Genomic DNA, 27,349 nt, shown 5'->3' with positions numbered 1-27,349 from the left:
TTCTGGTCATCCTTGGCCTCTTGGAGTCAAGAGACCTTAGCCCAATGTTAGGGCTGCTTGGGGATTCGGTGTGTGTGAGTGTGAGTGTGTGTAAATGTGTTTTCACATTCAATATGGCAGCAGACGGATCACAAAGTAGCAGTTTTGCACAGGCTGTTCTCACAGCCTTCACATCCTCCCCCTTCTCTTCTAGGGAAACTCCTACTCATCCTTCAAAACCTCGCTTAAGCCTTCTCCCTGGGAAGCCTTCTTTCACCTGCTTCCTCTCTGTGGCTTTCTCCTGGACCATCCCTAAGCCTCAAACAAGCCCTTTGGAGAGCTCCACCTCACAATCCTGAGACCACTGGTTCCCAGGTGAGGAACAGATGTAGCTTGTCTTTCTCTCAGTCCCCGGACCCTAGCACAAGGTACAGAGGAACTCCCAGTGTTTGTTGACTGGCCAAGTGATGGAGTGAAGCACAGAGAATTGGAGAGGCCCGACCCATGAGCTGCCCAGAGCATGCAATGTGCCCCAGGATGCACTCTTCTCCCTCCCCGGTGTTCAGTTTCCCTGTCCCTCAAAGCCTTCTGTTAGCAGAAATGACCCCGAAGATCCTGGTCTCTGTGGCTCAGGCCACAGTGCCTGCCCTGCAGAGGAACTCACTGGCATTGGTCATTGGGCACAGTTCACAGGGGTTGCCCCAGGCCCGGCCCAGGGAGCAACAGCAGGAGGCTCGGGTGACGCCAATTCCGATCTCAGCACTGCAGGAAATGCCACCATCCCCTCGGTCAAGGGTCTCCAAGAAACAATTCCCAGCCCGGGTGTCTGAACAGGCAGAAAGGGGTGGTTAGCAAATGGCAGGAGAGAAACCATGTGCATGTGCATGTGTGCTTGCTATGTGTCTATGCATGTGTAGCTGTGGCCTCTGAGCGTCTCTGTGTGCCTGTGTGGGGGTTGGGGAGGACAACGGTTGACTGTCTCAGTGTGTGTGGCCGTGTGTGTGTGGGTTCGTGTGTGTGTGGGGGGGTGGCTGGGTGTTCCTGAACGCATGAACAGGGAAGGGCCAGGCAGGGAAGGTGTGTGCTTGTGAGACTGTCTGCATGGGCGTGCAGCTGGATCTAGACCAGAAGGCTGTATCTCTCTGGGGGACAAGGATGATCCTGGTTCCAAGCCAGTAAGTGTCCTCTGGTCAGGAGCAGGTGGACAGCCTGACATCCAGCTGGCTCCACAGACCCCAGGCCACCCCAGCTAGAGCTGAGCAGGGACTCACCAACGCATCCCACCCCACTGGGGTTCAGCTCGAAATCCTGGGGACAGTTGCAGAAGTAGCTGCCGGGGGTGTTGACGCACAGGCCGTTGATGCAGTTCACCGGGTCTGCACACTCGTTGGCATCTGTGGGGGGCAACAGTACCATCAGCAGGACTTCCACCCTCCTTCCATCCCCCTCCCTCCTGGCTTGCTCCTGGAAAGCCACGGCCCTTGCTTAGGTGCTGGACCTTGGAACAAATCCTTGACCTTCACCGGAAAGAAATTGAAGGGGACAGGCCTCCAGAGTCTGCACTGGCCCTTCCGACCCCCTCCTCTTCCTGTTCTGTTCAACTGGGCTTAGAGGTTTCCCCTTGAAAACTCTCCCCACCCTGCATGCCACTCAGCCAACACACAAAACCCAGATTTAGAAAATGCTTTCAAACCATGGGGTGGAAAACTCAAATCTGGCCCACTGCTTGTTGGTGTCAATAAAGTTTTATTGGCAAATGGCCCTGGCCATTCATTTACATATCGTCTGTGGCTGTTCAACAGCGGCAGAGTGGAGTACAGCCAATGGAGACTGGCTTGCAGAGCTGAGGTCAGGCAAGCCCGCTCCCGGGGGCAGCGAGGGAGCAAGCCACGCCCCCACCTTCAGTCCTGTATCCCCGCTTCCCCAGCCTGGCTGACCCCGCACCTGTGCAGTTGCCGCCACTGCGGTCCAGCTCATAGCCATCGTCACAGATGCAGCGAAACATCCCAGGCAGGTTCTCACAGGTCCCGAATGTGCAGAGGTTCCCGAGAGCACACTCATCCACATCTGCAGGAACCCCAGGTCAGCCCACCTGGCTGGACAGCATGTTTGGGGACCCACTCGCTCTGCCCCCTATCCAGTGGAGCCCGGGCCTCACCCTGGCAGGCCCGGTGGTCCTCGGTGGGGCTGAAGCCCATCTCACATTCGCAGCGGAAGCCACCAGGTACATTGAGACACTGCCCGCTGTCACAGAGGTCCATGTCCACAGCGCATTCGTCCCTGTCTGAGGAGCCCAAGGGGCGGAGGGCTGGGGGCCAGCTGGGCTGGAACCCCTCGAGGTGGGTGGGAGGATCCAGACACTTGAACACTTCAGTGTCCCCAGGGACCCAGGAATGAAGCTCTAGGAACTTGGACCCCAACTCAGGGAGGGCGTGTGATCAAGACAGGGGCCAGGGAGAGGAGAGGGGGCTCTGGACATGCAGACTCCAGCAGACGGGCAGAGAGGGATTTGGTCACACCTTGGGCAGAGGGCAGCCAGGTAGTCAGCAAGCATCCCCAGGCACGCGGAGTCCAAGGGAGAAGACAGCCTTCGTGGGTGGGTAGGCGGCCGGGGGGCTGAGGCTGTATCTCTCCAGCATCCCCAGGGTGGGAGGTGGCGAGTCCAGCCCCGTGGCTGTCCCTCTCTCTGGTGCCTGCACCTGCTTCCTCTCACCTTCACAGGAGTAGCCATCCCCAGCAAATCCCTGGCGGCAGGCGCAGCGGTAGGAACCAGGGGTGTTGTGGCAGTCGGCTCGCGGGCTGCACCGGTGCTCTCGGAGGGCACACTCATCCAGGTCTGTAGGGGACAGAGCGTGCAGTTCCCCAGTGTGCATGCCAGGGGCTGCAGAGAAGCAGACCCTCCAACCCAGCCCTGCATGGTCCCACCGGCCCTGGACCCAGCCACACCACCTCCACCTTGCACCCTCCGACCTCTTCTACTTTGTAGGGACCCCCGCCCCAGGTACTCACCCTGGCATCTGAAGCCATCTCCCACCCAGCCTGGCCGGCACCTACAGCTGAAACTCCCAGGGACGTTGAGGCAGGAGGCGTGGCTGTCACAGTTGTGTCCCCCAAGCTCACACTCGTTCACATCTGAGTGGGGAGGAGAAATGACAGGGCCCAGTCTCAGAGGGCAAGGCTTGCTGTGGTAGCAGTGAAAAGAGGGAGAAAGTCCCCAGAGAGTCTCCTTCCGCCTACCCCAGGACCTTCTGTCTTTATCCAGAGCCCAAGAGAGAAACCCCCAACCCAATAGGCATAACTCTTAGCAGCCCTCAGAAATGATCTAAAACGGCAATATGAGAGACTCAGGTAGACATTAAGAGTAACTGTCCCAATGAAGAGTTAAACCAGGATTTCCTTCTAGTCTGTCATTTCTAATTCTGAGTCAGTTTTGCATCACCTTTATCATCTCTGCAGTGTTGATGCACCACCTAAGTGAGCTACTGTTACTGAACCTTTCTTTACCTGGACTCTCAGTTATACTTGCAAAAATGTATTTTAAAAGAAAAATTTATATCAACACTGACAAACTCAAAATCACAGGTTTGGGCTAGGGGTGCAGTTCAGTGGTACAGCACTTGCCTAGCATGCACCAGGCCCTCGGTTCCATACCGTGCATGGGAAGATAAAAAATCATAGGGCTTAATGTTCTGCGATGCAATCTTTGTATCTAACACACACTTAAATAGCTATACAACTAGAGCGTACAGGGCTGTGGGCCCTGGCGACACCCAGTCAAGTCCTAACCCCTTGAATCTGTGAATGTGATCTCATTTGGAGACGGGTTCACCTTTCACTCTTCCACATGCGGAAATCCACCCAGTACCATTTGTCAAAGGGGCTGACTTTCCCTACCATACGTTTTTGGCCCCTTGGTCAAGAATCAGATGCCTGTAGCTGCGAGGGTTGACTTCTGAGCCCCCTGGTCTATTCCATGAGTCTATGTGTCTGCTTTTATGGCAGTACCGTGCCGTGTTTGTGGAAGGAAGAGGTCAAGGTGAAGCCATGGAACCCCAAAGATTGTGAGCAACCCTCAGAAGCTAGGAGACATGCGTGGGACAGACTCTCCCTCTGAACTCCCAAGAAGGAACCCAGCCTGGCCACACCTTGATTTCAGGCCTTTTGACCTCCAGAACTTTTTTTCCGGAGGGAGGCTAAATCTCTGGGATTTTATACCAAGAGGCAGATGCTCATCTGACAGCCCTAGGAAACGGATTCTGTAACAATTCGGTATTTCAATGTGTCAGGTAAAGCAGAGGCTCCCCTGCTGTGTTGGGAAGGTGCTGTGGGCATTTGGGGCTGCTCTGTCCAGCTGTTTAAGGGGACCCCGGGGCAGTGCATTCACACGAGGCCTCATCAGTGGAGATCCATCAGAATGAGTTCTGGCTACACCCTGCCTGAGGCCTGGGGCACCCCTGATGACCATCAAGCTGGCCCCTGGAGTCCCTCTCACCCACATCACTGACCACCAGCTCACCTGAGCAGCCCGTGGCCCCCTTCCTGATGACGTAGCCTGGCTGGCAGTGGCACACAAAGGACCCCTTTGTGTTCTCACAGATCCCGTGGATGCAGATGTAAGGGTTAAGGTCACACTCGTTCACATCTGTAGGGTGAGAGGGCAGGAGGCCCGAGGATGAGGTGCTGGGGGAGGGCAGGACGGAGGCCAGCAGCAGGCTGGGTGTCCTGTGATGCGTGTTTCACAGCATGTGCTTCATGGAACACAGGAGCCAGTGAGCCATGACAGGCCTGCACTGTCCAGGACATTTAGGGAACGAGTTCCACAAGACAGCCAGGCTTACTTCCAGCAGGACTTCACGTGAGGTCTGCAGCAGGATTACGTGGGCAGCAGTCCCTATCTTTACCTGTTCACAAGGCTTTTTTCTGAAATCCCGGTGCATGGGACTCAAGTTCCACTGTCCAAGTAAGTTTTGGTCAGGAGTCACATGGTTACTTCTGGAACTTCCCACTCTCCCCTCAGCTCTGCCCTGGTAGGGCACCCAGTACACATCTCCTCCCCAGTCCCCAGGACCCCCTGTGGCTAGGTGAGGACAGGGGTTGCCAAACCCCAAACAGGGCTCACAGAACACGGTGCTGACTCTCTTTCATCCTGTTTCCCCTCCCCTTTGCCTGGGATGATCTTAAAGCACAAACCCCCAGAACACAGCATGATTTTCTGGTTGGTGTTGGGTTCACAGTGAATGCTCAATCAATGTGATCCCTAAGGGGCTGGGGTTGTGGCTCAGTGGTAGAGTGCTTGCCTAGTATGCATTGGGTTTGATCCTCAGAACCACATAAATGTAAAATAAAGATGTTGTGTCCACCTAAAAAACTAAAAACTAAAATTTAAAAAAAACCACCAAATATTAAAAAAAAAAAAAAGGTGATCCCTAAGAACAGGCTTGGCGGGCTCTGCTTCTATGAGAGTGTCTCCAGGGCTTTGGAGGCAGGTCTCAGTGCTGGTGGCCTCCAAGCAGCCCACTGAGCACTGCTACCAAGCCTCACCTCCCTTTCCTGACAGGGATGGGACCTCAAACTTGTGCCTTCGTGCCTCCTGGTAGGGGGAGTGGGGGGCTCTGATGTTGCCTCCTCCACCCCACAGTCCTGCTTCTCACCGACACACGTTGTCATGTCCAGAGTGGCTGTGAAGCCATCATAACACAGGCAGCGATGCCCCCCGGGCGTGTTGGTGCACTGGCCCCGGTCACAGATGTCTGGGTTCTCTTCACACTCGTCCACATCTGGAAGAACAGGGGTGGAGGATGGGCTGCAAGTGCACAGGATGCGGGGAGATCCCAGGATCCTTCTCCCAGAGTCAGCAGCCCACAGGCCAGGCAGGGATGCTTTGGCTTTGCCCTGGACTTTGTGTGATGCTGGCCTCTGGGCCACTCTGGGGCTTGGCTAATGCCAGCAGGTCCCCATCCCAGGCAGAGAGAGAGGCCAGGCCCACCCACCTGCACAGGTCCTCCCATCGAGCATCAGCAGGTAGCCTTGTCCACAGCTGCACCGGAAGCTGCCTTCAGTATTAACGCAGTGCACGTCACAGCCACCATTCCGCACTTGACACTCATTGATGTCTACAGGAGGCAGGGCAGACAGGGAGCAGCTGGGGCAGCGCACGGGGCTGGGCATGGGCAGGGCTGGGAAGCAGTGTAGTGGGGCAGTGGGAGGGGCCAGGTGTGGGTGGGGCCAGGGAAGTGGGAGGGGCTGGCATGGTTTGGTGGGCGGGGCTGGGAAGTGGGAGGGGTCTGGTGTGGTGGGGCAGTGCCTGGGGCCAGGGAAGTGGGCGGGGCGGGTTGGGTGGACTGGGAAGTGGGAGCAGTCTGGTGGGGTGGGGGTGGGACAGTGGGCGGGGCTGGGGTGGGTGCGGCTCATTCAGGGGCAAGAGTGGAGTGGGATCCGAGAGGAGGCCAGCGGGAACTGCAGCGGCTGCCACTGGGCTGCAGCGGGCATCTGGGGCAGGCGCAGGCTCACCCACGCAGCCCTGGCGGTCAGGCGTGCCCTGGAAGCCAGCATGGCAAGAGCACTGGAAGGCACCAATGACGTTGACACACTGGCCGTGCCGACACAGGCTGTCACTCAGGGCACACTCGTCGATGTCTGTGGGGTGGGGGGAAGCACAAGGCTGTTGGGGTTCCCTGGTGAAGGAAGGACCTGTACCCTCTGCCTCTTTGTGATGAGACACACCTAACCAATCAGCTCACACTCCCCACATCAGCACTCCCTCCACGGGCACCTGCCTACTCACACAAACACACACTCACACCATGCACACTCGTCCCTGGTGCACACAGCCACAGATACACACTCCATTACAAACACAAATACACAGACTCAGACTCACAAACACACCTCACACTAACCCATACTTATGCTCACACTTGTACACCTGTATGTACACTAGCACTCAGGTAGATTCACACCGTTGTGCATGCTCACACACATGAATATACCCTCACTCACAAACCCATCTTCCTTGTGTAAACGTGCATCCATACACACTCACATCCTCTTGCACACCCACACAAGCTCATACACTCACATGCAAACACATCTGTCCTCTATAGACACATTCACTTCCAGATACGCACTCACACCCTCTTACATGCTCACACACATGCACAACCCCTCACATCTGCACACATGTGAACAGCCTGTATAGGCACACACATACATCCTCACAAGCACCCTCACTCGTATGGATGCATTCACAGGTACACGTGCACGTTCACAGACACACATTCCTCCCATCTCACTCCTATGCACCCATGGAGACACACCAATGTGCACTTCCACCATCCAGTGCATGCAATCACACACATACACACACATTTGCACACTCACACATAAGCCCATCCTCAGATACACCAATACAATCACCCGCCATCTCACATGGTAGACACTGAGACACACACTCCCACTAGCACATGCAGGGCCCGTGCACATATACACACCACGTGTGCAGGATGCACACTCACCCTCACAGGCAGTGCCCTCGGCCACCAGTTCATGTCCTGTGGGACACCGGCACTCGTAGCTCCCGTCTGTGTTGGTGCAGGTGCCTCCCCGGCACATCGGCGGGTCCCTTGCACACTCGTCCACATCTGAATGTATGAAAAGAGCAGGCTGAAGACGCCAACTGGAGGAGGCGGTGAAGTGGCTCCTGGAAGCTTCCCCTGCTGCCTGGGAGTAATGTGTGTCTGTGTGTCTGTGAACGTGCACATGTACCTGTGAATGCATCTATAGGCTCCCTCACCCTGGCTGAAGCCAGGACAGCCCAGAGGCTTAGGGCTTGGATGACCGGGGACAGTGAGGTCTGAGCTGGGAGAAGCAGTGACAAGTCAGATCTGAGGGAGAGGGACTGGAATTCGCAGAACTGGGACAGGAGGCGGACACTTGGAATCACTGACAGAAGCCCTGAGAAGCCCCTCCCCTCCCCTTTGGACCAGGCTCAGCCCTGCAGCCACCTTTGTCTCTTTCTAGCCCTAGGCCCACCTCAGGGCCTTTGCATATGCTGTTCTCACTCCAGGCTGCCCCTCTGGCCTCTCTTCACCCCATTTTCTCCCACTCCTCTCAGCCACTCCCCAAGTCCCACAGGACGAGCACATCTTCCAGGTCCGCAATCCCATTGGAACTTGTGCATTGCTTTGGGGATTAGTTTTAACATCTGTTTCCCCACCAGGCCATGAACTCCAAGAAAACAGCTCTATTGCTAAGCTCTCTGCAGTGGAATGTTCACTGAATGAGTAACAAAGGAACGATGAGGCTGAGGCCCCTGAATGGCAGTGTCTCCCAAGCTTCTCTGTGGAGCCTTGTCTTTCTCATGCCGCACCCCTCCTGGGAGACCTCACTGTCCGCATGTCCCCACCCAGGTCTCAGTCCCCAGGCTGGACGGCAGCCCCTCCCATGCCTTCCCTCCCCCCAGCGAGGCTCCAGGCCCCTCCTCTGGACCCCACCCCGCCCTCACCCTGCGGCCGCTCACCCATGCAGTTCTTCATCAGCACGGAGCGGCTCTCGTAGCCAGGGAGACACTCACACTCAAAGCTGCCCGGAGTGTTGACACAGGCACCCTGGCCGCAGAGGTCGGGGGAGATACGGCACTCGTCGATATCTGTGGGGACAGGGGGTGTGGGTGTGTGTGTGGCATGGGGGATTGGGGAGGAGGATCCCTAGGGGTCCCTGGACTTGACCCAAGAGGAGATCCAGGGCAGCGTCTCCACCCCTGTGGACACAAGGAGCCCTGGACGCTTCACGGAGCAGGGAAAGAGGTGCTTGCTCTGAACACTGAGCAAGGCAGGGGTCTTTTTAGCTTGGAGGCCCCGAGTGGTCACATTTGGAGCTCTTCCACAGGGACAGAGGGTTCCTACAACCCAGAGAGGCTAAAGACCTACCTTAGGTCACACAGCACACAGGTGGGTACAAGAGGCACCTACAAGGGTCATGCTTCCACCTCTGACTCAAAGCCCCCATCCCTGCATGGATGACTCCCCTCTCCAAGAGGCCGAGGGGACACCTACCTGTGCAGTTCCTCTCCTGGGCATCCAGGGCGAAACCCCCGGTACAGGAGCAGTGGAAGCTGCCCACGGTGTTGCGGCAGGTGCCGTGGGTGCAGATGCCGGGGAACACCTTGCACTCGTTCACATCTGGAGTGGGGGCGGGTGTCACACGCGGTCAGACCACCCACATCCTGAAGCTGGGAATCGTCAACCAAGCCCTCCAGGGTTCTGACCCCTGAACTTTCTCACCGCCCCTCTCCAGGCACTTCCCACCTCCAGGACTGTCCCCATGCTGTCCCCTCCTCTGGCTTCCCCATCCTGCCAGGGCCTCTCCTGCAGGCTCCCTTCCCACACACACCTTTATAGAAGGGCCGGCCAGACAGGAAGTCCTGGCTGGCGAAGCCCCGTCCTCGGGGGCACAGGCTGGCGAACTCCGGGGAGTCGGGCCCCCCACAGGCCTCGCACTCAGCACCCCAGGCGGCCCCAATGGAGCAGCAGCAAGTGTCCATCCGGTACTTGCCGGGCAGGGGGACCCCACAGTCGTCCTCGTCCCAGCGCAGGAAACACAGCTCCAGCCTCACGTCTGCACAGAGGAGCCATCGCCAGGTCAGACCCCTGCCACACTGCGGGCGGGGGCTCGGGACCCCCTGCCTGAAACTTTCTCCCCAACATGGGGGGGGGGGAGAAGGAAAAGACGTGGCTTCCTCACGCTGAGGTTCCATGTCCTCCCACAGCAGCACCCGATAATAATAATGCTCACTGCCTGGATGCTAACCAAGCCCTCGATCCATTTAATCCTCAAAATAATGCTGAGAGGAGGGGCTGGGATCTCAGAGACTTTGAGACTGAGAGCAAAACATTCCAGTGACCTTGAGCCCCGAGACTGAGGGAGGTGTGTGAGCCACCCCGCTGGCTAAACGCCTCCTGGAGGGGCTCCTGCTCAGCCCCCCCCCCCCGTGTACACTTTATTGGAAAAGAGAATAACCAAGCACGCAGATGCGATTTCAGGAGGGTTTTGTCATTTGCAACGCTCAGAGAGGAGGCATATAAATGCTCAGAGAGCACTGAGTGGGAGTAGAGGGTCCTGGAGGGCCTGGCATCCGTCCTGTTCCTAGAGGCATCTCTAGTTGCTGCAGGTGGAGGGAAGGAGGGGATGTGCCTGGACTCACCCACGCACAGCCTGCCCGAGGCGTCCAGCTTCAGGCCCTGGGGACACTCGCAGCGGAAGGAGCCAGCCGTGTTGAGGCAGCGCCCGTTCAGACAGAGGCCGGGGAAGGACTCACATTCGTCCACATCTGGGCAGTGGAAGGCAAGACAGAGGCCCCCAAGAGCGCTGCAGGTCATTCCCCTGGGAGCTCAGGAAGCCCAAGCTGTCCTTGGGGAGGAAGGAGGGGACCATGGCAAGGATACTGGGGGATCTCGGGAAGACCTGGGTACCAGGGAGGGAAATTTTGGTCTCTATCTCAGGAGGATCCCCAGGAGCACCCAAGCATGACACACATCTGCCTGTAGATGTGGATTTGGAGGGGAAGAGAACGGGAGAGAGAGGGTCAGCGTTACCTTCGCAGGTGAGACCCTTCATTCGGGCGAATCCACGTGCACAGGTAGGGTCTGTGTTTCGGTGAATGGGGATGGAGAGAGGAATCACTCTACGGCCAGCCCCAGGGTACCAGCTCACCCCGTGCTCCTAATGGGCACGGGAGCACGCAGGCGCAGTGGCCCGGGAGGCCCCCAGATAAGCTTTACCTATCTCGCAGCGTTCGCAGGGGCTCCCCCAGGCGACCCCGAGGGTGGCGCAGCACTCAGACCGCAGAGCGGCTCCCTGCAGGTTCACCTCACAATGGCCATCCTGGATCTGCAGCCAGCAAGTGCCTCTTGTGCTGTCTGGGTGGAAGGGGGGGATCATTGACTCACCTGCAGGGCTCACACCTGCACCTCCACCTGCAGAGGCCCAGGATCTGCAACCCCTCTCACCTACACACAGGGTACCAGAGGGCTCCAGCCGACTGCCAGGGGCGCATTCGCAGGTGTAGGAGCCCGCCAGGTTTCGGCACACACCGTTCACACAGGGGCTGGACAGGCACTCGTTGATGTCTGCGGGGACAGCCCACCACCACTTGCTGAGCTGTGGGACGGCGAGGCACACCTGGCCGGGGGTTCCCTCCTCCCTGGGGGGCTGCTGCACCCAGATGCAAGTGGAAGTAGGCAGAGAATGTGGGAATAGAGTGTGCACACAAGCAAGTGTGTTCAACGTGTGTGTTTGTGTGTGTAAGAGACAAGAAAAACCACACTCTTCTTCCTACTCTTACCTCAATGAAGCGCAAAACACTCCAGTGACTAGACATGATTTTTTTTCCCCACACTGACCAATTCTCCCACACCAGCAAGGTGCCCTTTAACTCAATTCAATGATGACATTGTCTACCTGAGTTACAGGCAGATGCCACAGGTAAAGGGTTCAGTCCCATAAGACTGCCCCCCACCCAGGTAGGTGCCATTCAAATCCAGGCCTTCAGAGCTTCTGACTGGCTAGCCAGGAACTGCAGGTTCCCAGAGCCTCCTCCATGGTTAGCTGGAGGCTCACAGGACTTCTGTTTCCTAGCACACTCCAGGGGAGCTCACAAGCATGGCCAGAGGATGAGGTATCAGGTAGCAGGTGGGGAGCTCAGCTATCTGAAAGCTCCCCGGGCCACATAATTCTGGGATTTTGATGGAGGCTTGGTGATGTAGGCACGACTAACTCCATCTCCAGCTCGTCTTCCATTCCCAGAGGTTGGAGGGAGCGTGGAAAGCTCCCAGCTTCTAATCATGGCTTGGTCTTTTCTTCTAATCATGGCTGCTTCATCAGAACCAAACACCTTTCTACCACCCAGGAAATCCCAAGAGATTCAGAACTCCATGTCGGGACTCAGAGTCAAAAACCAACCATTAGGACTCAAGATGCTCCTAGCATCTTTACTGCTCAGATTACAAGAGGGTTTGAAGCACTATGTCAGGAAAATGGCCCAAAATATGTTTATTATAAGTCAAACTCAGCCCCTGTGCATGAATGCTGATATGCAGGGTCTCAGGAGCATGCTTGGTGTGGACCGGTGACTCTAAAGGGGGTTATGGCTTGAGAGAGATAAAGTGAGACATAGGAGGAAAATGGAGAAAGGACAGAGGTCAGGGTGTGGCAGGGGGTCAGCCCAGGAAGGGAGCAGGTGGCCCGGCCGTGTAGATCCTGTGTGTGCACACACCACATGCAGCATGTGTATCTGCTTGTGTGTTTGTGTGTCCTGTGTGTGCTGCTAGAAGTGTGCCCAGTACCCTGTACCTTCACAGGTCTCTGTGTCCTGCCGGAAGCTGAAACCCTGGGGGCAGGAGCAGCTATAGCTACCAGGGCTATTCCGGCACCTCCCGTTGTCACACAAGAGACTGTTGAGGGCACACTCGTCCACGTCTGTAGGGTGGGGTTGGAGAGAGGGGTCGGGGGGTCTGCCGTGGGAGGAGCCCACCCCCTGTCCAGTGGTGGGCATGCTCACCGATGCACTCCTTGCCCGTGGCTCCTGCCTCATAACCCAGGTTGCAGATGCAGCGGTAGCTGCCCCTAAGGTTCTCGCACATGCCGTTGGTACAGACCTCGGGATCAAGGGCACACTCGTTGATGTCTGCAGCAGGAGGAGAGAGACTGCAGCTGCATGAGCTCTCCAGGGGTCTCCAGAAGCCAGTTCCCCACTCCAGGTTGGAGTTCCAGCCCAGACCTTGCTTCACTTCTCCCCTTACCAGGGTTGCCCAGCCTTGGCCCTGTTGACCTTGGGGGCAGGATCATTCCTTACTGTTGGTGGGGGGGGCATCCTGCACATTGCAGAATGTTGGGGCAGCATCCCTGGTTTCTACCCATGAGATGCCAGACATTGCCAAATGTCCCCTGTCCCCAGTTTGGAAGGCATGGAGTAGACATTTGTATAGGATCCCTTAATATAATACAGGTGGCACTCAGTGTCTGTGGGTTCTACTTCAGTGGATTCAACCAATCCAGGATGGAAGACATTCAGAGAATAACTGCATTCATACTAAACATGTATAGATTTTTATTGTGTGAGTGGTGCTAGGGATGAATCCCAGGGCCTCGCACATGTTAGGCAAGCACTGTACCACTGAACTGCTGCCTCGACCTTTTTATTTTATCTTGAGACAAGGTCTCACTATATTGCCCAGGCTGGCCTCCAACGCGTGATCCTCCTGCCTCAGCCTCCTGAGTGTGCACCATCATGCGGAAATTCTCCCCCCTTGTCATTATTCCTTAAACAATGCAGTGTGACAACCATGTGTACAACATCTACATCGTATTAGGTGTTCTAAGCCATCTAGAGATGATGTAAAGTCTATGAGACTTCCACAAATCAAGGAATGCCAAGGATCACCATCAAATAAATCACTGAAAGCAAGGGGTGAGGGAAGCCTGGAACAGATGCTCCCTGGTGGCCTCAGGAGGACCCAGCCCTGCCTGCACCTGGATCTTGAACTTCTGGCCTCCAGGATCCCCAAGAGGATGGACTTCCGTGGCTGGAGGAGCCAGTCTTCAGTACGTGGTTATGTACTTGATTATGGCAGCTCTGGTGGACAATACAGTTCCCAGCCTCACCCCGCCTCTACCTGGCAGCACCGGTCAACAGCATGTTGGCCCAGGATGGAGGAGCCGCACCCACTTACCTCGACCATCCGTGGTGATGCCAAGTCCGCTGCTGCACAGCACCTGGAACTCGGCTGCGGGGGAAGAGCCAGGGAAACGGGTCGGGAGGTCAGCCATTGTAGACTTTCAGCCACATTCTTGACCCTGACTCCCTGGTCCTGGGCAAGAGTCTGGGGCTAAGATGTGCCGCCCACATCCCCAAAGGGAGATCGACCCCCTTTAGTCTCTTCTTGGGGCTCCAGAGGCTCAGCAGAGACGCCACCACCCTGGGAGAGCCAAGACCTGAGTCCCTTTCCAGGACCAAAGAAATGGCCCAGGACCAAGGAGGTGGGTGGGGACAGGCAACCAGAGGCTTACCAGAGTTCTTGGCAGGACAAGGTTGGCAGGGATCCCCAAACCCGTGGTCTGGGCTGACGCAGCAGCACTCAGATTTGGTGACCGTTCCCGGGAAGGGGCGGGTGCAGGATCCCTGATGCACGGCTCCGAAGCAGGTGCTGCGCACGTGAGTGTCCACACAGGCGCGGCCATCCGCGCCCACCGCCAGCCCCCCCAGGCACTGGCAGAGGAAGGAGCCCTGGGTATTGGTGCAGTGGCCGTTCATGCAGATGCCTGGCGTCTGGCACTCGTCCATGTCTGGGATAAGTGGGACCCATTGGGACCTGCCCCCTTCCCCCTCACCTCCCATCACCGTGCTTCCCTCTCTGCCCCCTCATCCTCCCCCACCCTCCTTTCTCCCTCCCCATTTTCCCCTTCTTTTTCCTTCTCCTTTTTCTCTCCCCACCTCCTTCTCCGAGTCCTTCCTCTCTTCTCCTTGTCCCTCCTCTTCCTTCCCCCTCCCAGCCACCCTCTGTTGGTCGGAGTCCAGCCTCACCCTCGCAGTAGCGGCCACCAGGTGCCAGCAGGAAGCCAGGTTTGCAGAGACAGGTGAAGCTGCCGTTCTCATTGAGGCACACGCCGTTGAGGCACATGGTGTGGGTGGCACACTCGTTGTGGTCTGGGGACACCGGGAGAGGCTGGGTCCAGGGAGGGAGGCCACCCTACCCTGCTGACCAGCCCCTCTCTCTCTTCTCCAGGACTCAGGGCCGAGCCTTTGAAGGACCCTCCCTGGGATGTGACAGCCCGTAACTGTCCGTTAGCTTGTTTCCTTTACTAGACACAAGGATGCCCAGGCCCCGTACGTAAAGGGGTGGCGTCGGCCTGGAGCCTAGGCACAACCTGCCATAGACTTTAATTATCTCCAGACGACTGACAGTAACCAATATGATATATATACCATAGCAAATTTTATATTATGTTTATTTTGCCACTTAAAAAAAAAGTGCAAAACAAAATTTTCTTTTAAATAGGCGAAATGATGATTGTGTAACACTGGGAATGTACCCAAAGCCACCAATTATTCAGTTTTAAATGATGACATTTAAATAAAGTACATTGAAAAAAATTTAAGTAAATTATTCACTTTAAAGCGATTCAATTTATGTCATGTGAACTTCACTTCAATTTTAAAAAAAGGTGAAAGTCAGCTAATGAGAAAACAATCTAATCTAAAGCAATGTGGCAAGTGAGGAGATGAGTTGCTTCCCAAAGTGTTGTTATGGATGCTAACGGATAGCACAATATGCAAAGGGGAAAAAAGAGACCCTGTCTCAAAATATAAAATAAAAAGGGGTGAGGATGTGACTCAGTTGCTAAGCGCCCCTGGGTTCAATCCCTAGTATAAAAAAAAAATCCCCTTACAAAAATTGGTATGTGAATGTTCATGGCAGCATTATCCCTAATGTTGAAAAGTAGATACAGTGTATAAAACTGCTGCAAACCCTGGTCTCCGGGCCTCTCAGCATCACCAGTTGCTGTGTGCGAATGAAGGACCGAGCTAGCTCGCAATGAACACCTCTTTGCTGCTTTAAAAAAAAAAAAAGAAAAAAGGGCTGGTATGTGGCTCAAGCAGTAGCGTGCTCGCCTGGCATGTGTGGGGTGCTGGGTTCGATCCTCGGCACCACATAAAAATAAAATAAAAATGTTGTGTCCACTGAAAACTGAAAAATAAATATTAAAAAATTGTCTTAAAAAAAAGAAAAGTAGATACAACCCAAATGTCCATCAATGGATGAATGCAATGTGCTTCCTTCATAAGGAGGAAGATTATTCAGCCATGAAAAGAAGTGAAGTGAGGCTGGGGTTGTGGCTCCGAGGTAGAGCACTCGCCTAGCATGTGCGAGGCACTGGGTTCAATCCTCAGTACCACATAAAAATAAATAAATAAAATAAAGGTACTCGGTCCATCTACAACTAAAAAATATTAAAAAAAAAGAAAAGAAATGACGTACAGACACATGCTACAGGTGGAGGATGCTCGGCAGAAGAAGCCAGACATAAAAGACCACATAGTGTGCGATTCCATTTGTAGAAAATGTCCATAATAGGCAAATTCAGAGAGAGAGGAAGTGGATCCGCCTGATGTCGAAGGCTGGAGAGGGGAGAGTGGATTAGGAAGGAAGTAGTGATGGACCGGGGCTTTATTTTTTAAGTAGTAAAGATGCCCTAAACTTACATTGGGGTGATGCTTGTGCAACTGTGCATTTACTGACAACCACTGAACTGCAGGTTTTCAATGGTAATTTATGGTATGAATATTATACAAGAAAGATGCTTTAAAATCCTTCCATAGAAGGGACTTTGGAGGCAGATCTTCTCACAAGGTGACTAAAGAAAGGAGGGGGGACCCCACTGAGCTCGGATCCAGACCTACCCAAACCCCCGGGGCAGCGAAGAGCCGGGTGCTCTCCAAGGTCCTGATCCCACCCTCTCTGCAGCCAGTCCTTCTGGGCTGTCCTGGGACGGGGAAGGCCCCCAGTTCAGGCCCAGGATTAGGCATTAGACTGCTTGGTCTCACCCAGAGGCCCCTTCTTACAATTCATGGAAAGAATTTGGGACGATGGAGAGAAGCCATGTTTAGGGTGGGCAGGAGTGGAGACAGGAAGGTTCTGGGGTGGGCTCTGGGTCAGGAGTGGACTCCAGGTGCTGTGGGGGCCTGGAAGTCCCCTGCCACCCAGCCAGCCTCTACTCACCCACGCAGTTCCTGCCGTCAGGGCTGAGCTCAAAGCCCGCGTGGCAGACACACCGGAAGCTACCCTCCGTGTTGACACAGCGGCCAAGATGGCAGAGGCCGCCACTCACGGTGCATTCATCCACATCTGGGAGGCGGCGGCAGGTGGGCGGTCAGGAGGGGCCCCACCCGGCCGGGCTCCCCTCCCCTCCCCCACTCTCAGGTGGATGGGGCGTACCCACGCACGCCTGCTTGGTGAGTGTGGCCTGGAAACCCTCGTGGCACCGGCAGTGGTAGGAGCCGGGGGTGTTGACGCAGTCACCACGGTGGCAGGGGCTGCTGGAGCATTCGTCCACGTCTGCAGACAGGGGACCCTGAGCTCCAGCCGGGCAGAGCACGCCACCCTGCCCACCCCGCCCACCCCACCCTGCTCTCACCAATACACTCGCCCCGCACATCCTGGGTGTAGCCCAAGTTGCATTCGCAGTGGTAGCTGGCAGGGGTAGGCAGGCAGCGGCCGTTGAGACACAGGTTGGTGAAGTGCCGACAGATGTCAATGGTTTGGTTCAGAGTGGCTGTACCTGAACCGGCAGAGGCCCAGCCAGAGTCTCCAGGCTTCGCCTCTTGGCCCTGACCCCATCCCTGTCCCAGCTCTCACACCTGAGCCCAGAGTCACACCTTAGATTCAGATCCCCACCCTAGAGCTAGACCCCACCCCCCTGGGCTAAGACCCCCAACCCAGGCCTAAGGAAAAGGAAAGACTCGCAGGCTGGGTGCAAAGCCTGATCTTGAAGACAAGCTCCCCAGCCGACCCCACTCCCAGACCACGGCCAGGCCAGGCAGCCCTCTGTATCTCAGGGTGGGGTCCAGGGACCCCCACAGACACCAGAATCCACAGACGCTCAAGTCTCTTACATAAAATGCCACAGTATTTGCATGAAACCTACACACAGGCTCGCAGACATTCATTCATCTCTGCGTGTCGTGATCTCTTACAACACACGTGCTATGTAAAGAAAAACACCTGGACCTATTCAGTACAGATGTGATTTTTTCCCAAAAAAATATTTTCTACCCACGGTTGGTTGAATCTGAGGCTGAGAAACTCCCAGATCCAGAGGTTGACTGTCCTATCATCCCTGCCACCTGGGCCAGGACCCCCATTCCAAAGCCCTGACCGACTCAGAGAGCAGCCCCCTCTCCTGGTCCAGGGCCTCTCCCCTGGTCTTGGAACCCTCCTCCCAAGACCCAGGACTTACCACTGTTGGAGGTAACAGGGCCCAGACTGGTGACTCCGCGCCCACCGGAGCTGTGAGGCCCGTGTCGCGCCGGCCCCGGAACAGGACCCACACCATTGGGTCCGAAGCCCGAGAGGCCTGGGAAGGGTCCCGGGTGAGAAGGCAGCAGCGGGAGGCCCTGAGCACAGAGTCGCTGGAACTCAGCTGCAAGAAACAGGGTTTGAGGTCAGGTGCTCAGTCCTGCCCAGGGGCCACCAACTGAATCTCCAGCTCTCACTCACCAGAGCCCCGCGGAGGACACAGCTCAGGGACGGGGCCAGCTGCCCAGCACCCGCCCTTGTCACAGCAGCACTGCTGGTGAGTGTAATGACCGGCAAGGTCTCCAGCACAGAGGCCCCCGATTAGTACGGAGAAACAGGCGCCCATCCGGAGGTCTGCAACGGGGCAGAGGTGGGCCCATCAGCACAGGGCAAGGGTGGGAGCACCAGGCGCCAGACCTGAGTTCAACCCCAGGTGCACCTACGCCGCCTGCGGGTGGAACGGACCTCCTTGACTGTGCCAACACCCACCGCCCCTCAGGAGTGCTGCTTGCCTGCGACCCACCCTGGAGCAGCCAGCTGTCATTCTCAGGGAGAGTAAGAGGGGCATTTGACCTTATTCAGATGAGGGTTCCAATATCTAAAGCTGGCACAGGTAGTAAACTCGCCGTCAACACAGGTCCAACCACACCCAGGACGACCTCTTGACAGGGAGGGGCTGCCCAGCGGGACGTCGGGCAGGCACACTGAGACTGCCCTGTGTGTCCTCCCTGGCCGGCCTTGGGTGTTACAGAGAAGCCCAGGAGGCTGCGACTTTGAGAAGGGTCCCAGAGGGACCAGGTGGTGGGTCGACAGCCACAGCCCCAGGGGAGACGGAGGCACAGGCTTCCTGGGGATGACCAGCACGGACACTCGGACACTCATCCGCTTCCCACCAGGCCGCCGGGCCCCCGGGCTCTGTGTGGGGGTCAGATTTCTCAGGCTTTGGCTGGAAGAGCATATTTTTAGTTTAAAACCCTGCAGATCTTGGCTGGTGGCCCATAGTTGAGAAAACCCTCCCACCGGCTGGGAGGGCCGCTGGCAGCTACCCCTGGCCAAGCTGGGAAAAGTGGCGAATGTTTCCACCTCCCCAGTCCCACTCTATGCACCTGGGGCCCCCCAGGCACATGTGTGGGTGTAGGGGCTCAGCAACAGCTCAGCCTCGAAAAGGGGGCTGGGCCTGCCCAGACAAGGAGAGGTCGAGAACTCGTTCAAGGTCACCCAGCTGCTAAACCTAAAGAAGGATGGGAAACCAGATTCCCAGCCCCAGAGGATCCAACAGGAGGCTGCCTCTCAAACCAGGAAGAGACAGCGTAAGAATTTTAATGGAGATGATGCTGCTCTGGCTGTGACCAGTCCCTGCCGAGTGGCCCTGCTCAGCTTCCCCAGCTCCCTCCCTGTCTTGATGAGTGTGTGTCAAATGCCCTCCATGAACCTGCAGATCTCAACTCCTACCTTACTTAACCCTCACAACTCCATGAGGTTGGGACTGCTATCACCCCATTTTATAGGTGAGGAAACTGAGGCACAGAGAGGTTATCCAGTCACCCAATGTCACAGAGTCTGGGAGCAGCTCAGCTGGTATTCAGAACCCAAAACGGAATGCAGAGTCCCTGCTCTGAGGCAACCAGACTTGCTCAAATGCAGGCTCTGCCCTGAGGAGCTGGGGGAGGGTCCAGGGGATGTGCCCACAGGCGCCTCTCCATGCCAGCCACGATAACCCCCAGAGGTGGAGGCCTGGCCACACTCCAAACATAACACCCCCGCCCTGCCTGGTAGAGGCCCAGCCAGAGGGGTCTGGGTGATGCTGGGAAACCGCCAAGTCCCCTCCCCTGCCCACCCCTGCCCACACCGGGACCCCGACCCCCCCAGCATCCACATTCCCAGCCAACCCCGTGGACCCCACTCGACTTCCAGGGCCCGACAACCAGCTCCTCCAGAAAGCAGGGAGAGCGGGTGGTGCCCCCAACAGCCAGGTGGGGTGTGGGGAGTGCAGGAGGGTGGGCATGGGGCGGCACGAAGCCAGAGACTCCCATCCTGACTAGGGGTCTGAGGAGTGGGTGTGGTCCTGTCTCTGTTCTGAACTTGATCCTCCAGCTTCAAAATGGGGTGGGGGAAGGAAAGGAGGTGCTTCTGATGAGGTGGGAGAGGGATGGAGGGACAGAGCTGCAGGTGGACGCAGGGCATCAGGAGGGGGAGGAAAAGAGGGCAGCGAACAGACATAAATTTGAAAGTTAGGGGAGGGGGGTGCATAGAGATGAGGCTTAGGGTCAGTGGGGGGCTCAGAGATGGAGGCTTAGGGTCAGTGGGGAGCTCAGAGATGGAGGCTAGATGGCAGGGGGCATGGAGATCAAAGCTAGAGAGTCAGCAGGAGGCCTAGAGATGAAGGCCAGAGGGTGGAGGGACACAGAGATGAAAGGCAGAGGGTCAGAGAGGGGCACAGGGATCAAAGCCAGAGGGTCAGGGGAGGCCTGTGGGGGAGGGGCGGGGAGCCAGAAGGGCAGAGAGTCTGAGGGGCAGAGGGCCATGGGGCTGGGTCAGTGGAGCAGAGTGCTGGAGAGCACAGAGGGCCCACGGCTCCCCAGCTGAGGCTCCGGAGAGCCCAGAGGCTCATGGGTAGGGAGCCAGGAAGCCTCAGAGGATGGGAACCGGCACCGAGACGGAGGGCAGGAAGGGCCGAGGACCAGAGCGTGGCCGAGAGATGAGCCAGGGGTCTGTCTCCCACCCGCCCTCTCCCCTCAGCCCCATCTGGAGGGCCTCACCCAGGCAGCGGGTGCCATCCAGGCTGCTGATAAAACCTCGGGGACAGGAGCACACGTAGCTGCCAACGGTGTTGGTGCAGTCACCCCTGGAGCAGAGGCCGGGGACGCTGAGACACTCGTCCACATCTGCGCAGACAGACCTGGTCAGCGCGCCTCCCCAGCCAGGCCCTCCACCTCCCCGGGGGGAAGCCCAGGTGCCCGGGCAAGAGCTGGTCCCAGGCGGTGCTCCACCTTCACACTTGGCGCCACTGTCACTGAGCCGGTGTCCAGCTGGGCAGCGGCACTCGAAGGAGCCCACGGTGTTGATGCAGCTGCCCCCCTGGCACAGGCCTGGCACAGCCCGGCACTCGTCCACATCTGCAAGGAAGAAACCCAGGAAGGGAGCGAGAGGCCATCAGAGGGAGGACCCAAGCTGCCACAGGTTCCAACCCGCCCTGGCCCCCAGGGCTTCTGCTCCCCCTCGAGGACACCCCACTCACCCTGGCAAGCCCCGGTGCGGACGCTGGGGATGAAGCCGCGGCGGCAGGGGTGCGGCTGTGCGGGGCAGAGCTCACAGGGAAGGCCCCAGGCACGGCCCACGGTGGCACAGCAGAGCGCCTTGGTGCACACGAGGCTGGTGGGCTGGCGCTGGCACCCTCCAGGGCCCACTTGGCTAAAGCAGGGCCCTGTCCGGTAGTCTGTGGGGCAGACGGATGTCAGCAGCTGGCCTCAGACTTACCCAAGTCCCTCCCCAGTGCCGTCCCAGCCTCTGCACCAACACACTGGGCTTTTTCCTGCCCACAAGCCTCTGCTCCTCCATTCTCTCTCCATTCCTTACCTAATGGTCTACTCATCCTTCAAAATCCTTTCTCCTCTGGACTCCTCAGCTAGCCTCCAAGCCAGAGGCCACCATCTCCAAGCCCACAAAGCTCAAGGTCTGCCTGGACCCTGTCCTCCCTTCCAACAGGGACATGGAAGCCAGCTGGGGAGGGTCTCAACCCTGAGCATATACCTGGCCCTGCCAAGTCTCCCACATTTTGGAGGGAGTCACCATCTGCCCCAGTGCCGCATCCCTGAATCCCAGGGCCCACCCTGAGGAGCCACAGCGTTCCCCAACTGCCAACTGAGGTGACTTCCCGTCTCCACCTTCCAGATGTTTCCAATATAGAGGCTGGCAGTCCACCAAGAAAGCCCCTCCCAGAAGAAGCCAAAGTCACCCTCTACCCCGGCCTCTTATGGAGAAGGGGCTTCAGAGACCCCCAAGACCTGCCCCTCCCTGTCCACTGTCCACTGCCGACCCCTGGCCTCTCCTCTCCCCCCCCTGGAACCCAGGTCACCCCCAAGCCCCTGCAGCTTCTGATTCATCACTATACTCCACCCAGCCTCCGTCACGGATGGGAGGGTCCCTGCTCCCTCCCATGACTGTGTCAGTCCCAGGCCCCTGGAGGTCTTCACCTTCCTGGTCACACCAGGTGCCTGGATGCCCTCTGCATGGCCCAGCATCCCCGGGCCTTGCACTCCTGTTCCTTCCCCTTCTCAGTCTCCTCGGGCTCCCTGACCTTTGTCTGCCCTGAAATGCCCCCTCTCTGCTGCCCCCCTCCATCATCTCCCAGGGAACCTCAACTGACCCCTGCAATTCCTCAGAGGGCACAGTGATGGCTCTGTCTCCCCCTGCCCCGGCCCCTGCTGCCCACCCTCTCCCCAGCTGTCGGACCAGACCTGGGGTTCACGGTTCACTCCATCCGACCTCCCCCGACCCCAGCCTTCCCCAAGACATCGAGACAGTACCGCTTCCACCCTCTTAATTTAGGTGACCCCACGTGGGTTTGTTTCATGAGCCAGGGTTCAGCCAAGGGGGGATTGTTTATCTCATGAATTCCTACAGATCCTCTGAGATCCAACTGAGGGGGCCCCTTCCCCTAGGACGCCCTCCCCGACCCCCTTCCCTGGACCCCACGGTTTCTCTGCCCTTCACAGTCCCCTCATCGTGGCACTGACCCCTCCCCAGAATTTTCTGTAACTGGCTGCGTCCTCCTGTCCCTCAGACCGACATGTTGCTTAGGCTCCAACACGGGGCCTCGCACACAGCCAGGGAATCACAGATGTTTTGGAAAACGGATGAGCAAATGAAAGAAATGTCCTCAGACTGCCCCTGCAGCAGGACACAGGCCAGCTGGACCCTCTCAGGGCCAGGCCACATCTCAGCCACTGCCAGGAAACACCCTTTCCTCCCCTGGGTCCCCTTGGTACCTCTCTCACACTGAGGCCCCATGAAGCCGTACACACAGGCGCAGTGGTTGGGGCCAATGCAGCGGCCGCCATTATAGCAGCCCAGGGCACAGACGGCTGTGGAAGGAGAGGAGAGAGTGACAGAGGTCCCCCAGCCCGCAGAGGGAGCTGGGGCCCCAGCAAGACTGTCTGCACCCAGGAATCCCCACCATCTGACCCAGATCGAATGATAAGGCTGTGGCCCTCCCATCCCTGGTCCTCCATGAGGGACGTGTGGGCAGTGGGCAGAAGCTGCAGGACCCACCCTCTGGGAACCAGTCCTGGGGGTACTCACGCTGTCCGCACACAGTGCCCGTGTAGCCTCTCTGGCACAGACAGGACTCTCCCTGGCAGCTGCCCCCGTTCATGCAGCTCACACTGCACCCTGGCCCTAGGGTCCAGGAGGGACAGACGTGAGGTGAAGCTGCCCACGGAAGATGGCCACGCCAGGCGGCCCAGCCCAGTCCAGCCTTCGGCAGAGTCAGCCAAGGCTCCTCGGGACACCCCGCAGGAGCCCGTTTCCCTCTCACCTCGGCTCACCCCGCAGCTGGGGGCCAACGTCCCATCGGCACAGGTACACAGGTTGGGCTGGGAGCAGAAGCCCTCACCGCAGGCGTGCCTGCAGACGGCTGGAAGGGCAGAGTGAGGCGATCAAGGCCAGGGCGGGTCCTGTGCCAGCCCCCTCCATGGGTCCCCAGGCCAGCCGGAGCACTGGGCGGATATTGCCTGTCACCCAGCTCAGCATCCACATGGGATGTCCCCCAAGTCTTGGCCTGAGTTGGGCAGGTGGTGTGACCCCAGCTGTAGCTCTGGGGTTCCACTGGAACCACTGGGAGAGATCCCTGGGCCAGAAGTACTGAGCACAGGGTGGAGGGTGGAGGGGCTGGGCCTTGGCGTCATCTGGGAGGGGACTCTGAGGGGTGGGGGGTAGCAGAGACAGACAGAGAGACCAAGAAAGGGACCCAGACTTAGGCATAGGGACAGAGACGAAGAGACAGGCAGGGAGACTGTGGGGCAAAGGAAGTGAGCTCAGGGACCCAGGAGGCAGGCGCCATGCCTGCCATTCACCAGAGCCCCCTACCCCAGGGTCATTGGAGAACAGGGCTGGGCTTGCTGGCAGAAGGCAGGTAGGACAGATGCCCCAACACCCCTGCATCACCCCCATTTCCAGCACTCACGCACGACACACTGGTTCCCACCGGGCAGCGTCCTCCAGCCAGGGCAGCAGTAGGGGTGAAGGCGTGAGCCACATACATTTGGCCTTCAGGGAGAGCACAGCAAGGCTGAGAAGTCTTGCCCTTCCCCTGGGCAGTCCTCCAGGACAGCCCTGCCCACACCCAGGGGTCTGTCGGCATCCTAGGTTCCACGCACGTACCCCTGCAAGATGCCGGGGCTGCCCCGTCTCCGCACACGCCCAGGAGCTGCAGGCTCCATGGCCCCATCCCAGTGGCCATGGCCACCCACCACGCATGACAGGACCACCCAGGCCAGCAGGAGCTGAGCTCGGGGTCCCCCGGCCATGGTGAGAGCTCCAGCATCTCTCCTTGCTAAATGCAGGTTCTCCCAAGTCATGATGTGTCCTTTGGAGGCTGCGGAGGGGAAGCAGAGTCAGCCCCAGGGAACACCCTGGCAGAGGGGCACTGCACAGAACTGGGAATGGTTGGGGAGGTTGCTGGGATGGGGCAGCCCTGGGAGACCATGTGGCTCCTTAGGGAGCCAGGGGATACATCCAGCCCTGACTTGGGAACAGGCAAACCATCAGGGCAGCCTTCTTGGAAGAGATGTGATGCCTCAGATGGAATGAGCCAGGACAAAGGTCCTGGGGTAGAAGGAGCACAGCAAAGCAGAGGCAGGGTATGTGTGGAGGAGGAAGGCAGGGGAGAGGGGGCCAGGTGGGGCCAGGTGTTGCAGGAGTGGGTACAGCTGTGTAATGGAGCTTCTACTTATGTCAGGGGGGACGAAGAACCTTTGAGAAGCTTTGAGCAGGAGCAACAAGGGGAGACATGGTGTTAGATGGAGCCAGTGAGGGCCCCAGAAGGAGACAGGGAATGGGTGGCAGAGCTGGAGCTGCAGCTGAGCAGAGGGAGGGAAAAAGGACCCGGGTCCCCCCCCCCCCAAGTGTCTGGCTCTTTGCTTGTTCATGAAGAACATGGGGACATGGACCATGGCCCGTGAAGATGACCAGTCAAAACTCTGGAGAGGGAAATACAGTACCGGGAGGCGAGAAGCCAGATCAGTGGAACTCCGGGCCTCTTCCAAGGTTCCACTTTCCAAATCTGGGAAAGGAATTGGCCTGGGGGGCGGGGAGGGAACGGGCTGGGAGAGCTGGGTGGGTTTGAGGGTCCCCCTCTCTGGGCCTTGGGGTCCCATAAAAGTCGGACCAGATGGCGCCAACTCTTGTCAACTTTGGAGGACAGGCCGGACGGGGAGGGGCGCCCTTTCTGACTTCCAAGTTGGCCGGGCCAGTTGTGACTCCGAGGACGCCTTCTCCAGGCAGCCCCTGGGACTGCGGGCCCTCGCTCCCTCTGGCTGGGGGTCTCCAGCCTGGCGCGACACGACCCCCTACCCTCCCTGCATCCGAGAGCCGCGCCCCGGAGTTGGGCAAATCAATGAGCCTGGACGGCGCACGCGGCGCGGACGCGGAGCTGCGAGGCCGCGGGGCGCAGAGTCCCGGGCTCGGCCCTCGAGGAGCGAGCGCGCCCCGGGAGTCCGCCGGCCGAGATCTCCACCCGGCAGGGCCGAGGATGCACGGTCCCCGGCCACCACCGAGCCCGACTCCGCCTTCACCTGCGGATCGGGGACCGAGCCCCTCCCGCCGGGCGCCGGGTCCCCGCCACCCACCCCGGCGCCGAGTGGAAGGCGGAGAGGGGAGGGGGCTGGGCCCGGGGCTGCCCGCCGCAGACAAAGGAATCCCCTCCCCCCTCCCGCGCCCGCTCCCCTCCCCCGCCCCCCGCGCCCAGGGTGTCGCCCGGCGCTGGCCCCGCTCCCTCCCTTACCTGCCGGGCGGCGCGCGTGGAGACTGCACCGCGGGCGGACGTGCGGGGCTCGGCTCTGCAGGGCCGGGTCCCGCAGCGCTGGGGGCCCGGGGCAGGAAGGCGAAACCGAGAGGCCGAGCCCGCCGCGCTCCCGGCCCAGAGTTGGGGGCGGGAGGAGTTTGGGGGAGGGCGCGTTTGCACCTCGCAGCTCCCGGGGCGGGGGCGGGGGGCTCCGATCCTGGGCGGGGAGAGAGGCTGCTGCGGGGGAGGGCCTGGGGCTCCGGGTGGAACTCGGGGAGCTGGGGAGCTGGGGCGGCGCTGGGGGGGCCGGGGGCCGCGTTTGGGGTTAGCGACTGAGTTGGAGGTGGCCCGGAGGTGGGGCTCTGACTTGGGGCGGCCTGGACCACAGCCAGGACGGGGAGGTCCGGGCCTTACCTGGGAGGCCCTCCCACATCGCCTCCCCCTCCCTCGGGCAAGGAGAATTCCAAGGATGACGAGGAAACCTCACCTGGCACCTGGAGTCCGGATTCCTACTGAGACTGATCCCGCGGCCCCGAGAAAACCCGCAGATCGCTGAGCGAAGATGGGACGCGTTCCTGAGAAGAAGGTCCACATTTTTTCATCTGATTCCCAGAAATTCCCAGAGATGAAGAATTGAAAAGAGATAGACTTTTTCTTCTTCTTTTTTAAAAATACATTTTATTATTATTATTTATTTTTGGTGCTGAGGATGGAACCCAGTGCCTCACATGTGAGGGGCAAGCTCTCTGCCACTGAGCCACAGCCCCCAGCCCAACAGCGAGACTTTCACGTCTCTCTTAAACTTCCTTTTCTCCACCTGCCAAAGAGACAGCACTTCAGCATTTTGGCTCCCTGTCTGGAATCCACACGCGAAGTGAAAATTTTTAAATTTCCCCACCATTTTCCTACCTTCGGGAACAGACACCCCACCAGTGGCAGAGGCTGTTGAAACCTGCAGCTATTTCTCTATCCCGCAAACTCCTATGCAACTGGCAAAAACCAGTTCAAAAATCCCCTCACTATTGCAGATTGTGAGTTTACCCTATGGAAGTCTCAAAGCTGCCAGTGCTGAATGGTGCCTCCATCCCAGAACTTCCAGAACCGTCATATATCAATAGCATGTAACAACTTGAGCTAGCATTTATTGGGTGTGAGACTCACAGCTTGTCGGACTTGGTGCTAAGAATTTCATACACATCTTATTTAATCGCCAGAAAAGCCTGTGAGGGAGATACTCATATATGATTCCCACTTTACGGAGGAGTAAACTAAGGCACATAGAATGGAGTGGCTTGTC

General features: G+C 58.0%; 1 protein-coding gene across 1 annotated transcript in view; it reads right to left on the bottom strand.

Annotated features, from left to right (window-relative positions):
- Fbn3 (fibrillin 3) overlaps positions 1 to 26,485 on the bottom strand; it is a 56,675-nt gene extending 30,190 nt beyond the window's left edge. The window contains exons 1-37 of the mRNA XM_077796588.1: positions 26,467 to 26,485; positions 26,053 to 26,349; positions 24,432 to 24,645; positions 24,235 to 24,317; positions 23,587 to 23,685; positions 23,352 to 23,447; positions 23,039 to 23,134; positions 21,289 to 21,486; positions 21,041 to 21,166; positions 18,252 to 18,404; positions 17,992 to 18,174; positions 17,170 to 17,313; positions 16,971 to 17,090; positions 16,755 to 16,880; positions 14,558 to 14,680; positions 14,044 to 14,319; positions 13,707 to 13,760; positions 12,536 to 12,661; positions 12,328 to 12,453; positions 10,986 to 11,105; positions 10,758 to 10,895; positions 10,572 to 10,622; positions 10,181 to 10,306; positions 9,370 to 9,594; positions 9,033 to 9,158; positions 8,498 to 8,626; positions 7,494 to 7,619; positions 6,490 to 6,615; positions 5,970 to 6,092; positions 5,631 to 5,756; positions 4,496 to 4,621; positions 2,989 to 3,111; positions 2,693 to 2,815; positions 2,138 to 2,263; positions 1,924 to 2,046; positions 1,251 to 1,373; positions 644 to 805 (exon numbers count right to left, since the gene is read on the bottom strand). Coding sequence (XP_077652714.1) covers positions 644 to 805; positions 1,251 to 1,373; positions 1,924 to 2,046; positions 2,138 to 2,263; positions 2,693 to 2,815; positions 2,989 to 3,111; positions 4,496 to 4,621; positions 5,631 to 5,756; positions 5,970 to 6,092; positions 6,490 to 6,615; positions 7,494 to 7,619; positions 8,498 to 8,626; positions 9,033 to 9,158; positions 9,370 to 9,594; positions 10,181 to 10,306; positions 10,572 to 10,622; positions 10,758 to 10,895; positions 10,986 to 11,105; positions 12,328 to 12,453; positions 12,536 to 12,661; positions 13,707 to 13,760; positions 14,044 to 14,319; positions 14,558 to 14,680; positions 16,755 to 16,880; positions 16,971 to 17,090; positions 17,170 to 17,313; positions 17,992 to 18,174; positions 18,252 to 18,404; positions 21,041 to 21,166; positions 21,289 to 21,486; positions 23,039 to 23,134; positions 23,352 to 23,447; positions 23,587 to 23,685; positions 24,235 to 24,317; positions 24,432 to 24,645; positions 26,053 to 26,349; positions 26,467 to 26,485 — 4,981 coding nt within the window. The remainder of the gene's footprint in view (positions 1 to 643; positions 806 to 1,250; positions 1,374 to 1,923; positions 2,047 to 2,137; positions 2,264 to 2,692; positions 2,816 to 2,988; positions 3,112 to 4,495; positions 4,622 to 5,630; positions 5,757 to 5,969; positions 6,093 to 6,489; positions 6,616 to 7,493; positions 7,620 to 8,497; positions 8,627 to 9,032; positions 9,159 to 9,369; positions 9,595 to 10,180; positions 10,307 to 10,571; positions 10,623 to 10,757; positions 10,896 to 10,985; positions 11,106 to 12,327; positions 12,454 to 12,535; positions 12,662 to 13,706; positions 13,761 to 14,043; positions 14,320 to 14,557; positions 14,681 to 16,754; positions 16,881 to 16,970; positions 17,091 to 17,169; positions 17,314 to 17,991; positions 18,175 to 18,251; positions 18,405 to 21,040; positions 21,167 to 21,288; positions 21,487 to 23,038; positions 23,135 to 23,351; positions 23,448 to 23,586; positions 23,686 to 24,234; positions 24,318 to 24,431; positions 24,646 to 26,052; positions 26,350 to 26,466) is intronic.
- Positions 26,486 to 27,349: the final 864 nt, after the last annotated feature.

This window comes from Urocitellus parryii, chromosome 3 (genome assembly GCF_045843805.1).
Source record: "Urocitellus parryii isolate mUroPar1 chromosome 3, mUroPar1.hap1, whole genome shotgun sequence".
NCBI classification, from domain to species: domain Eukaryota; kingdom Metazoa; phylum Chordata; class Mammalia; order Rodentia; family Sciuridae; genus Urocitellus; species Urocitellus parryii.
The sequence above is the reverse complement of the archived record's forward strand: the minus strand, read 5'-3'. Positions and strand labels throughout refer to the sequence as shown.